The 12,299-nt window shown below is 42.5% G+C and overlaps 1 protein-coding gene across 3 annotated transcripts in view; it reads right to left on the bottom strand.

The window, feature by feature from the left end:
* CHCHD5 (coiled-coil-helix-coiled-coil-helix domain containing 5) overlaps positions 1-12,052 on the bottom strand; it is a 30,477-nt gene extending 18,425 nt beyond the window's left edge. The window contains exons 1-2 of one of the 3 annotated variants that reach the window (XM_040346366.1): positions 11,950-12,052; positions 3,677-3,828 (exon numbers count right to left, since the gene is read on the bottom strand). In XM_040346366.1, coding sequence (XP_040202300.1) covers positions 3,677-3,678 — 2 coding nt within the window. In that variant the 5' untranslated portion in view covers positions 3,679-3,828; positions 11,950-12,052. The remainder of the gene's footprint in view (positions 1-3,676; positions 3,829-11,949) is intronic. The other 2 variants (XM_040346367.1, XM_040346368.1) reach the window with 2 other exon arrangements.
* Between the last annotated feature and the right edge of the window lie 247 nt (positions 12,053-12,299).

The raw sequence follows: 12,299 nt of genomic DNA, 5'->3' as shown, positions 1-12,299 counted from the left end.
AAAAAAAAAAATCTGAAATAACGAAACTACATTTTGTCCAAAATTTTATTCAAATCGAATTCAAAAACAAGAATAGAAAAAAATAGAACAGAAAATAAAAGACTAGAATAGAGTAGAATAGAACAGAAAGGGATAGAAAATAGAATAAAAAGGGGAATTGAAAAGAATATTAAAAAAAAAAAAAAAAAAAAAAAAAGAAGAATAGAGTCGAATAGAATAAAAAATAAAATAACATAATAGAAAAGAACATAGTAAAACAGAAAATAAAAGAATAGAATGGAATAGAATATAATATTCCCTTATAAAAAATAAATAGAATAGAATATAGCCACCTTCCAAAACTTTGAAATTTGAAATGAATAAAACAGAATAGAATAGAGAAGACTAGAGTAAAACAGAAAATAAAGGAATAGAATAAAATAGAATAGGAAAATAGAATAGAAGATATTAAAATAGAAAGAGTATAACCCCTTTCCGAAATTAAAATTTTGAATAGAATAAATCAAATTCAAATAGAATAGAAAAAACAAACAATATAATAGAAAGAATGTAACCACCATCTGAGATTCTACAGAAACTTCATCGAAGGATGCACCGTATACCGAGAGGCTTCACATTGTCGCCTGTCGGGTCTAAAGCTAAGCTGGAGAGATCCGGGTGCTGAATCCTGTGGCAGAGGATTCCGGATCAAAGTGTCTCCTCATAAAGGAAGGTCTGTGGCAGAGACTGTACTTTATTCTGTGCGCCATCCTGGTTGCTAGGCTGGTGAGAGGGACCTATCCGGGTGAGCAATACCCACTCTGGCTAGAGTGGCGATGAGAACTGTTTGCTGGAAGCAGGAGTGTTTCCGGATTGAAATTATGCACCAGAACCTATCTACCTATTTACCCTTCCACCCCTTATCCTTCTTTTCTATTGAAGTTCTGCAAAAATAAACCCAAGAAAAAGAAGTGCATTGTGAAAACACTGAAATTCCTCAGACTCTCCTTTCACCCTGGACAGCGAGAATATAGAGGCAACATGCCACCCAAAAATAACCAGCAGCTCCTCCTGGGTAGTGCTACATGTATTTTTAAAAGGGAAGTGACAGAAAAAAAAAAAACAAGAAGGTGTAGCTTCTTAGTGAATGTTTCATTTATTCTCCTTTGGAGAAAATGATTCCCAACTGCTTTGCACAGATCAGTTCACATATTTCAATCTATGCCTCGCGCTTTCTGTATGTGTCACAGTAGCTTGGGGTGCTGGGACTGTAGAATTCTGTCTGGTATTCAACCTCCTGGATCACCAGAGACACGTTGTTGTCAGACAGCACAGACCAAACAGGAAGTGCATGCAGGACACTCTATGCTATTCTCTATCATTACCGGGCATTGTGGGACATTACATTCCTCCTGCATGATTTCTTTTTTTTTTTAAAACAAATTTTAACGCGCTGCAAACGCCAGCTAGTGTGTTTATGAAGTGTTACTATAGACTTAAAGCGGGGTTCCACCCAAAAGTGAAACTTCCGCTTAAAGCGGGGGTTCACCCTAAAACATCTATATACAGTTACATCCAGCATACTGCTGACATCAACAGTATGCTGGATTTTTTATTTTTTTTTCAGCTGTACTAACGTTTTTTGGCGTTCTATTCACCCGGCTTCTGGGTTCTCGCTCCCCCAGGGAGTAGGCGTTCCTTAGGCCCCGTACACACGACCGAACATGTCTGCTGAAACTGGTCTGCGGACCAGTTTCAGCAGACATGTTCGGTCGTCTGTACAGCCGAGCGGACAGGATTCCAGCGTACATTTGCAGACCAGACCGTTTTCGAGCCGGCAAATGTTTCTAAACTTGCTTAGAAACATGCCCGCTGGAATCCTGCCCGTCGGACATGTTTGGTCGTCTGTACAGACTTACCGTACATGTCCGAGCGGCCGCCATCCCTCGCATGCGTCGAATGACTTTGACGCATGCGTGGAAGCATTGATCTTCCAGGGCCGCGCACGTCGCCGCGTCATCGGCGCGGCCTCGTCACCGCGTATCGTGTACGCGCGGATTTCTGTATGATGGTGTGTACAGCCATCATACAGAAATCTCCGGGCGGGCATGTACGCTGAAAACGGTCCGGCGGACCATTTTCATCGTACATGTTTGCCCGTGTGTACGAGGCCTAAGACGAGGCATAGATGATTGACGTGCGGGTAAAGCGCGTCTTCGCCTTCTGAAAATATCCGAGGGGGACTCTGCACTTTACGGCGCCTGCGTAGTCAGCTCTACACAGCAGGCGCAGTATAGCGACGAGTCCCCGTCGGATATTTTCGGAAGGCGATGACGCCCTTTACCCACACGTCAATCGTCTCCTGGGAAGATCAACACTCACTCCCAGGAGACATTGCGCAGAGCTCCCCATCGGGGAAAAGGATCGACACGCCCACTCCCCGCAAGGAAGAAGACCCGGAAGTGAGGCGGAAGACAGGTAAGTTTACACATTTAAAAAAAAATGACAACGCTACAAGCCTTTATTAAGTTAGGTTAGGTAAAAAGTAAATTTTGGGGGTGAACCTCCGCTTTAAACCACTCCTCGCCCCCTTACATGCCACATTTGGCATGTAATTTTTTTTGGGGGGGGGGGGGGAGTGGGGGCTTCAGTAAGAGTGGGACTTCCTGTCCCACTTCCTCCTTCCGTCCAGAGACCGCTTTTGGCGGCCCCTCCCTGTAGGCGATCACCTGGGACCTGTCATGACAGGTCCCAGGCGATCACCTGTCCACTCAGGTAGCGCAGCACCGCTCGCGCATGCGCAGTGAGTGCCCGGCCCGGCCCGTGAAGCCGAAAGCTGTCACGGCCGGATGCCCACAGTTAGAATGGAGGCGCCGGTGGAGAGGAGCGGAGCTCCGGGCGGCACGTCACTGGACAGTGGAGCAGGTAAGTGTGTGTTTATTAAAAGCCAGCAGCTATGCTTTTTGTAGCTGAATTGGGGTAACTATAGCGTTTTGTTTTTTTAATTATTAAAATGCATTCCCCCCCCCCAAAAAAAATTGTGTTTGCAAAACAGCTGTGCAAATACTGTGTGACGTAGAAAATTGCAATGATCGCCATTTTATTCCCTAGGGTCTTTGCTAAAAAAAAAAAGTATGTATAGTGTTTGATGGTTATAAATTTTTTTCTAGCAAAAAAATTACTGATTAAGCCTAGGTTCACACTAACAGCAGGAATGAAGTTGTGCGAGTTCAGCCTTTATTCCCGCAGTCCGGACTTTGGGGGCGTTTTGAGAGACATCTGTGCGGGTTCCTGCACAGGCAATTGCACCCCAAAGTCGCCAAAAGGAGTACAGAAACGACTTTTGGGAATCACAGATTCGGACGGTGCAGGCATGCGATTCGTGCAATTGCTGCTGATTTGGCATGCGATTGGACATGTTAAATCGCATGCCAAATCGCTCCAATGTGAACCAGGGCTTAAACTTCTAAACAAAAAGTGCCAGGAAAAGCCTGGTCAACAAGTGGTTACATTTTGCTTGAAATCTGGGTTCCTTTTGATGTGAAGGCACATCAGAGAATGTAATGCAAAATGCAGGAAGTGATGAGAAAACATTGGAGCAGAACAGAGGATTATACATTGGAGGATGTATGGGGAGAAGATCACAGCCACTTCAGATACAATCTACAACCAGATCCATCAGCCACACTCTACTTACATGATCACTGGCACCAGCTCACCCTTGAAGGCTTCACATGGTCACATTCTACTTCCTGTATGGGGATGTGCGCCCTGTGATTGGCCGAACAAAAACCAAGAGGCAGAGAATTAGATCAGAGAGGGCGGTGTGTCTGATTAACCCATGTGTGGCTGAAACAAAGTGATCAGAGTTAGAGATTACCCAGCATGCATCTTCATAGTGAGCGTATAACAAGGGGGATCATGCTGTATGTCCATGTGACATTATATAGTATATATATATATATATATATATATATATATATATATATATATATATATACACACACACTATAGTATAATAAATGATACAATATTACATATAATCCTGAACAGAATACATTGTTTCATCATCTTTACATTTGTGGTGGAAAGATACACTTCAATTTTTTATGAGATCGATGTACGATGCAATCAAAACGATTAAACGATTGCTTCTGTTCGATTTAGAATCAATTTCGATCATATTCGATTGGCCAGGGTGGAATATTTTTGATCAGCAGCACTGAGATACTTTGTTTATGAATATGATCCTATTTCAAACAATCAGATTATGAGATTACATGGTGGTTGATCATTTATTATTATTATTATTATTATTATTAATAATAATAAATTATGATCACATCTTATCTGACGATCAAAAATCCACTTCACTGTGTGCGTCATATCGATCAAATAAGTTGTCAACTATGAATTGATTATGCCTATTTTAAGGCGGAGTTCCACCCAAAACTCGAACTTCCGCTTTTCCGGTTCCTCCCCCTCTCCGGTGTCACATTTGGCACCTTTCGGGGGGGGGGGCAGATACCTGTCTAATACAGGTATTTGCTCCCACTTCCAGCGATAGATCGCCGCAGATTCCGGTGTGATCTACGCCATGTCCTGCCCCTCCTCTGCCCCCCCCCCGCTGTCTTCTGGGAGACACACAGATCCCAGAAGACAGCAGGGACCAGTGAGGACGTGCTGCGTGACTCGCGCATGCGCAGTAGGGAACCAGGTTGTGAGGCCGCAAGTCTTCACTTCCTGATTCCTATACCAAAAATGCCGACGCCTCCACCGGGAGCCTAAGTTCAGATCGGCTTTGGGTGAGGACATTGCAGGCTCTCAGGACAGGTAAAGCCCTGTACACACGATCAGATATCTGATGGAATCTAATCCGATGGATTTTTTTGTTGGATATCCGATGAAGCTGACTTTCATTAGTCTTGCCTACACACCATCGGTCAAAAATCCGACCGTGTCCAACTCGGTGACGTAAAACACTACAACACGCTGAGAAAAATGAAGTTCAATGCTTCCGAGCATGCGTCGACTTGATTCTGAGCATGCGTGGATTTTTGTCCAAAAGAGTTCCACACAGACAATTGGTTTTTTATCTATAGAAAAATTATAAAACATGTTCTATTTTTTTTCACCGATGGAAAACAAACCGCTGGGGCCCACACACGATCGGTTTGATCGATGAAAACGGTCCATCGGTCTGTTTTCATCGGACAAACCCATTGCGTGTATGGGGCTTAAGTTTCCTAATATTAAAAGTCAGCAGATGCAGTATTTGTAGCTGCTGACTTTTAATTATTATTTTTTTTGGCAGAACTGCGCTTTAAGAGATCGATTGGAAAATAAATTGATCTTTTCATTATCATTTCCAATACTAATAATCGATCTATAGTTTTCTTCATTAGAAGCGAATATTCAATATGAATTTTAAAGAGGAACTGCAGTCTACTCACATAATTTGTAATAAAAATATCTTTGCCATTCTGAAGCTTCCTTCCAACCACTTTGCATATTATTTTATATATACTGTGATTCTGTACTTGACAAATATGCTGCAGAAATCTATCTTCACTGAGTCTGGCTGCAGCCATTTTAACTGTGGCAGCTGAAGCTGCTGCCTGTTCACTTCCTGGATTTACACAGAGGCACGCCTCCAGCTCTGCAGCTCTCATTGGCCCTCTTATGACTTATTCTCCTCTCTCTCCCTGGCAAACTCTTACGAGAGTGAGAGAGAGAGAGAGCTGTGCATGATGTCATAGGCCTAGGCTTTTTTCCAGACAAGAAACAGGAAGTGGGCTGTATATGTTTTTTACTGTCAGGAAGAAAAAAAAAAGTACTATCCAAAGTTAAAACAACAAGGGCAGAAAATGTAAATGCTGGAAAGATGAAAAAATGACTAAAGTTCCGCTTTAAATTAAATATACCAGTGATGTGACTCCCAATACTTATGGGAGATACAAATAAATATAAGTGTTGAAAACTTGAATAAGAAAATAAAGATTTGGGGCCAGATTCACAAAAGAGATACGACGGCGTATCTCTTGATACGCCGTCGTATCTCTGAGACCCGCCCGTCGTAACTATGAGCCTGATTCATAGAATCAGGTTACGCATAGTTCTCACAAAGATCCGACAGGTGTAATTGACTTACACCGTCGGATCTTTGGCTGCAATTCTAGGCCGGCCGTTAGGTGGCGATTCCATTGCGGTCGGCGTAGAATATGCAAATGACTAGTTATGCCGATTCACGAACGTACGCTTTGCCCGTCACTCTAAATTTACGTTGTTTCCGTCGAGATATGCGGCGTAAAACTAAGGCTGCCCTCTAGGTGGTCTAGCCAATGTTAAGTATGGCCGTCGTTCCCGCGTCGAAATTTGAAAATTCACGTCGTTTGCGTAAGTCGTCCGTGAATGGCGATGGACGCCATTTACATTAACGTCGAAACCAATGACGTCCTTGCAACGTCATTTAGCGCAATGCACGTCGGGTAATTTTACGAACGGAGCATGCGCAGTACGTGCGGCACGGGAATGTGCCTAATTTAAATGGTGCCCGCCCCATTTGAATTAGGCGGGCTTGCGCCGGGCGGATTTACGCTACGCCGCCGCAAGTTTACAGGCAAGTGCTTTGTGAATCAGGCACTTACGCTGTAAACTTGCGGCGGTGTAACGTAAATGGGATACGTTACCCTGCCGCAGCGCAGCCAGATTATATGTGAATCTGGCCCAAAGTTTCCATATATCAACATTTGTGTATAAAAATTGTGACATTGAGACCAACATCCCAGTGTTGCAAATTTAAAACTGGATAGTTGATAACCCATTCGGTCGATATGCCACAGACGCAACGCATCTCGATTTCCACCATGTAATCCTTATAATGCGTTCAGTCAAAATATGATCGCATTCACAAACAATTGATGGATAATTTTCTACTCCTAGCGAATTGACTCGGTTTAATCAAAACCAATCCAAACCAAGTCTCAATCAATTGGAAGGGAGGCATGTTTAATTGTTTTGATTGAATCACACATTGATCGGATACTAAAATTGAAGTATGTATGGCTACCATTAGGCTAATGCCAGATGTGTGCAATTAATGCAATTTATTTAAACGACCCCCCCTCTTTTATTTTAGCCACTTCAGCCCTGGACCATTTGGCTGTCCAAAGACCAGAGCACTCTTTGCGATTTGGCACTGCGTTGCTTTAACCACTTAAGGACCGCCTCCTGAACATTTACGTTGGCAGAATGGCACGGCTGGGCACAGGCACATACCTGTACGTCCCCTTTAAGTGCCCAGCCGTGGGGAGCACGCCATTAAACTATCCCCTATTTTGTAAACGCTATAAATTTTGCGCAAACCAATCGATAAACGCTTATAGCGATTTTTTTTACCAAAAATATGTAGAAGAATACGTATCGGCCTAAACTGAGAAAAAAAAATGTTATATCTTTTTTGGGGGTATTTATTATAATAAAAAGTAAAAAATATTAAATTTTTATCAAAATTGTCGCTCTATTTTTGTTTATAGCGCAAAAAATAAAAACCGCAGAGGTGATCAAATACCACCAAAAGAAAGCTCTGTTTGAAAAAAAGGACGCCAATTTTGTTTGGGAGCCATGTCGCACGACCGCGCAATTTTCAGTTAAAGGGACGCAGTGCCAAATCGCAAAAACTGGCCAGGTCCTTTACCTGCATAATGGTTCGGGTCTTAAGTGGTTAACTGATGATTGCGCGGCCGTGCGACGTGGCTCCCAAACAAAATTTACGTCTTTTTTTCCCAGAAATAGAGCTTTCTTTTGGTGGTATTTGATCACCTCTGTGGTTTTTATTTTTGGCGCTTTAAACAAAAATAGAGCAACAATTTAAAAAAATATATATATTTTTTACCTTTTGCTATAATAAATATCCCCCAAAAATATATAAAAAAAACAAAGTTTTTCCTCAGTTTAGGCCGATACGTATACTTCTACATATTTTTGGTAAAAAAAAAAATCACAATAAGCATTTATTGATTGGTTTGTGCAAGAATTATAGTGTCTACAAAATAGGGGATAGTTTTATGGCATTTTTTTTAACAATTATTTTTTTCTATTAGTAATGGCTGCGATCAGCGATTTTTATCATGACTGCGACATTATGGCGGACACTTTGGCATTATTTTGGGACCATTCACATTTATACAGCGATCGGTGCTAAAAAAAAATGCACTGATTACTGTGTAAATGTGACTGGCAGTGAAGGGGTTAACCACTAGGAGGCTAGGAAGGGGTTAAGTGTGTCCTAGGGAGTGATTCTAACTGTTAGGGGGCGTGGCTTACTGTGACACTACACTGATCGCTGCTTCTGATGAGAGGGAGCAGACAATCGGTGTCCTGTCAGTAGGCAGAACGGGGAGATGCTTGTTTACACAGGCATCCCCCACATTCTGCCTCTCTGTGACCTGATCGAGGGACACTGGCAGACATCGAGTCCGCAGGCACTGTCACTGAGACCACGTCAGGGGCGCGCGCACGCCCACACGGCGGCAAATTCAAAATTACGTATATTTACGCTGTTTTGCCTGTCATCTTAAAGTCATCTTAAAGTCATCTCTGGATTTGGAGGTACAGGAGAATCTCTTGTTGGGTCCCCCAGCAAGGAGATATAAATGGCGCAGGTTATATTCAGTGACACTTATTATTGACTTGAATTTTTTGTCATACATCATGGGACACCGCATCTTCATATCAACGACAGTAGGTTTTAATGTCACTTCAGGTGATTGGACACTGACAAAAAGACAGGAAATCCCCTCCTAGGCATAACTCCTCTCCTGTTTAGGCTTATTTGGTCATTCCTATCTTACTAAAGGCTCAGTAGGCAACTTCAAGGAAGGTTTACCACAGAGCTTGGTAATCTTGTTTTGCTTGGCGTGAAATTAGAGGATTTCCTCGTAAGTATGCCGTGTGCCACATCCTGGCTTTTCTTCTGTCTGGAGTTGATCTGGGACTGGCCTTGACTAGGATCAAAGTCATCTTTCAGGCTTGGTGGCCAATGCTTCCTGGGCTATTGGTTATTAAGTTCTAGTAGCTCAAGTATATAAAGCTGCAAACCTGATCTTTGGTTCATACTTTTACAAAGTTTTATCAAGTAGATGTTAGATCCGCTGGGGACACACTACTTTTGGTCAGCATGGTGTGCAGGCTGCTGCATGAGGTTCCAATCTCTTTTGGTATAGTTATTTGGGGCCTTTTGGCTTGTTGGCATGTTGCCCTCCCCTCCGTATTCGGTGCCTTGGCATATTACTATTGTCATGGCTATGAAGATACTCCGTGTCCCATGAGGTACAATTTTTGGTTTACCTGTAAAATCCTTTCCTTGGAGTACATCACGCACATGACACCGACACCCCCCCCCCCTTTTTTTTGATCTTGCCTTGCTAGAAAAACAGGGACAGGGTTATGCCCAGGAAGGGATTTCCTGTCCTTTTTTTTTTTTTTTTCATGTAAAGGATTTTGCAGCTAAACCAAAAATCCAATTTAAGCTGCCCAGTAGATTATAATTCCTGCCTTTTAATGAACAACAACAAAAATATATATATATATATATATATATATATATATATATATATATATATATATATATATATATATATATATATATATATATATATATATATATATATATATATATATATATATATATATATATATATATATATATATATATATATATATATATATATATATATATGTGTGTGTGTGTGTGTGTGTGTGTGTAAAACACTTTTTTGTCCTTTTTATAAATGCAAGTATAAATAGATTTTGCCTTTGTAATATTAAATGGAAAAGTCCTATAGTGGGTCTATTGTCTTGTTTTTATACCTACATTACTTGCTGGTTGCATCATGCTCCACATTGTGACACAGAAGAATATGGAACAGTTGAGGTAAACTGGCAAATCCCATTTACAGCAGGTAAATTAAAGTATTGAACATGTCACAATTTTTCTTGGTAAATATATTTCTAAAATTGCTAGTGACATGTAATGTCCACCACATCTCCAGTAACAACCCATGCATTCCATACATGGTAAGAAACCAAAACAAATAAGTTCAGAAATTAAGTTATATGTAATAAAATGGAATGTCATTCTGCTGACGTAAAAGTGCATGACCTGATTAAGAAATTCCTGGTTAAGAAATTCCCACTACAAAATTTGTGGAATTTTTACTCAGCAATTTGAAGCTCAGTTGCTCATTAACCACTTCAGCCCCAAAAGGATTTGCCCCCTTAAAGTGGATGTAAACCCGAGAAAATGTATTATTTTTTTTGATGTCACAATGTACAGTATAAGATTTCCTATCATCTGTGCCCAGTCTTGCCACACAGAGTTAATCCAGCTCTGAGCAATCCTCTTTTATTGTTTAGTGAAATAAAACAGACTTACAGAGAAAAACCTTAGTCAGTTCCGTCCCCTTGCTGTGAGTGACAGGTTATTTACATATCTCATGCACTAGTCTGGAGACAGGCATTATTTTTTAATTCCCACCCCCACTCCTTTTCTGAAGTCATGTGGTTACTTTTCTGGATTTTGACTGGATGTTAGTGATCATAGCAGAATTTATTGTAAGGAATACACAGGAAAAAATGCATGTTGACAAGGGGAGTGTAGAGGAGGGCGACTGACATCACGACTCCACCCACCGAGCTCCAGACAACAGATCCACCCACAGAATCTGCAGTTTTTCAGTTCTTATAACAGACAGGTAAGGATACATGCAGGAAGCATCTATTAGGGCTGCGCATCTTCACCAGTCTCACGATTCGATGCGATTACGATTATCAAGGCCACGATTCGATTTGATTCCGCGATGCATCACGATTGCAGCGCAAGTGCGCATGGCTTTCATCAAAAAACAATTTAAATACTTTTTTTTCTATCTGTTCTTACAAAAAACAACAACACACAATAACACTTCCTGCATGTAGCAAAGTCTAAACACAGCAGACATGCTACAGGAGAAGGTCAGGGACTGCAGACATAGTACAGGAGATGATCAGAGACTGCAGACATAGTACAGGAGATGATCAGAGACTGCACACATGATACAGGAGATGATCAGAGACTGCAGACATGATACAGGAGATGATCAGAGACTGCAGACATAGTACAGGAGGCGGTCAGAGACTGCAGACGAAGTACAGGAGACGGTCAGAGACTCTTACATAGGACACTGTTCTGAGGAGGATGTATAATCAGGGATATAATGAGGTGAGTGTCGGAGGGGCCCCGGGTTGGGATTCGGGCTGTAACCCTTTCCTGCACTCAGAGGAGAGGTGACCCCAATACACAGGACGGAGAGGGGGGTGTAACCCTCGGCATAGAAGGATATGGAGAGGTCTGGGGGGGTGGTCACCCCTGAACTATGACCCTAATTTCTCAGATTCTGCTGAGAACAACCCCCCCCCTCTCTCAGTCACATGATCACAGACCCAGGATGGAGTGCACACTGACCTGGGGGGGGGGGTCGTGTCCTCACTCCACTTCCCCCACATTCCTATCAATAACAGGCAGTCTGAATAGAATGTAAACTCCTCTGCAAAATCTGAACAGAGACGTATCCCCATCCCCCACCATCTACACTGCTATGTAATCTTCTATGAGATTTCTGCTGGACTCAGCGCCCGGGACCCAGCATGAGTCATCTACCCCCCTGAAAATGTTTGCACCCTTTCCAGTTTTTTAGACCTAAATGTGATGCATTAGAGGTAAAAAAATGCATGTCTGTTTGCATCCGCCTACCTTTAGACCTATCATGGGTCTATTTCAATATATAAGAAAAACCTTAAGATACGCATGTCACAAAAGTCTATCCAAGATCTCCTGCTAATTGGAATGTAAGCTGCCTGCGTGAAAGAGGCCTAAGACACTTCTTTAGCTTTTTTGTTATATCCCTAAGGTACAGAGTGTGATTCACGTACCTCTAGAGTCGATTGTAAGCTCCTAGGGACAGGGCGTGACTGCACGGCTCGCCTATCTCCTATGTCCACTCTGCTCTTACGTCCTCTACTGGCGTCCGCCCCTCCCGCCTTTTTACTGATCTGATAGTTATAGACAGTGGGCGGGGCTGACGCCAGGACGTAAGAGCAGAGCGGAGACACGGAGGAGCACGCAGAGTGGACATAGGAGAGAGGCGGGCCGGGCAGTCACACGAGCTGTGTAAAAAAAAGGTACCATAGAACGGAGCGCTCTCCCGGGAGGGGCGGGGATGGGGCGGGGCTAGGCATCGATTATCAGGGTCGCATGCATCGGTGCCGCATCGGGAACACCC

The sequence above is a fragment of the Rana temporaria genome, chromosome 3 (assembly GCF_905171775.1).
Source record: "Rana temporaria chromosome 3, aRanTem1.1, whole genome shotgun sequence".
Classification (NCBI taxonomy): domain Eukaryota; kingdom Metazoa; phylum Chordata; class Amphibia; order Anura; family Ranidae; genus Rana; species Rana temporaria.
The sequence above is the reverse complement of the archived record's forward strand: the minus strand, read 5'-3'. Positions and strand labels throughout refer to the sequence as shown.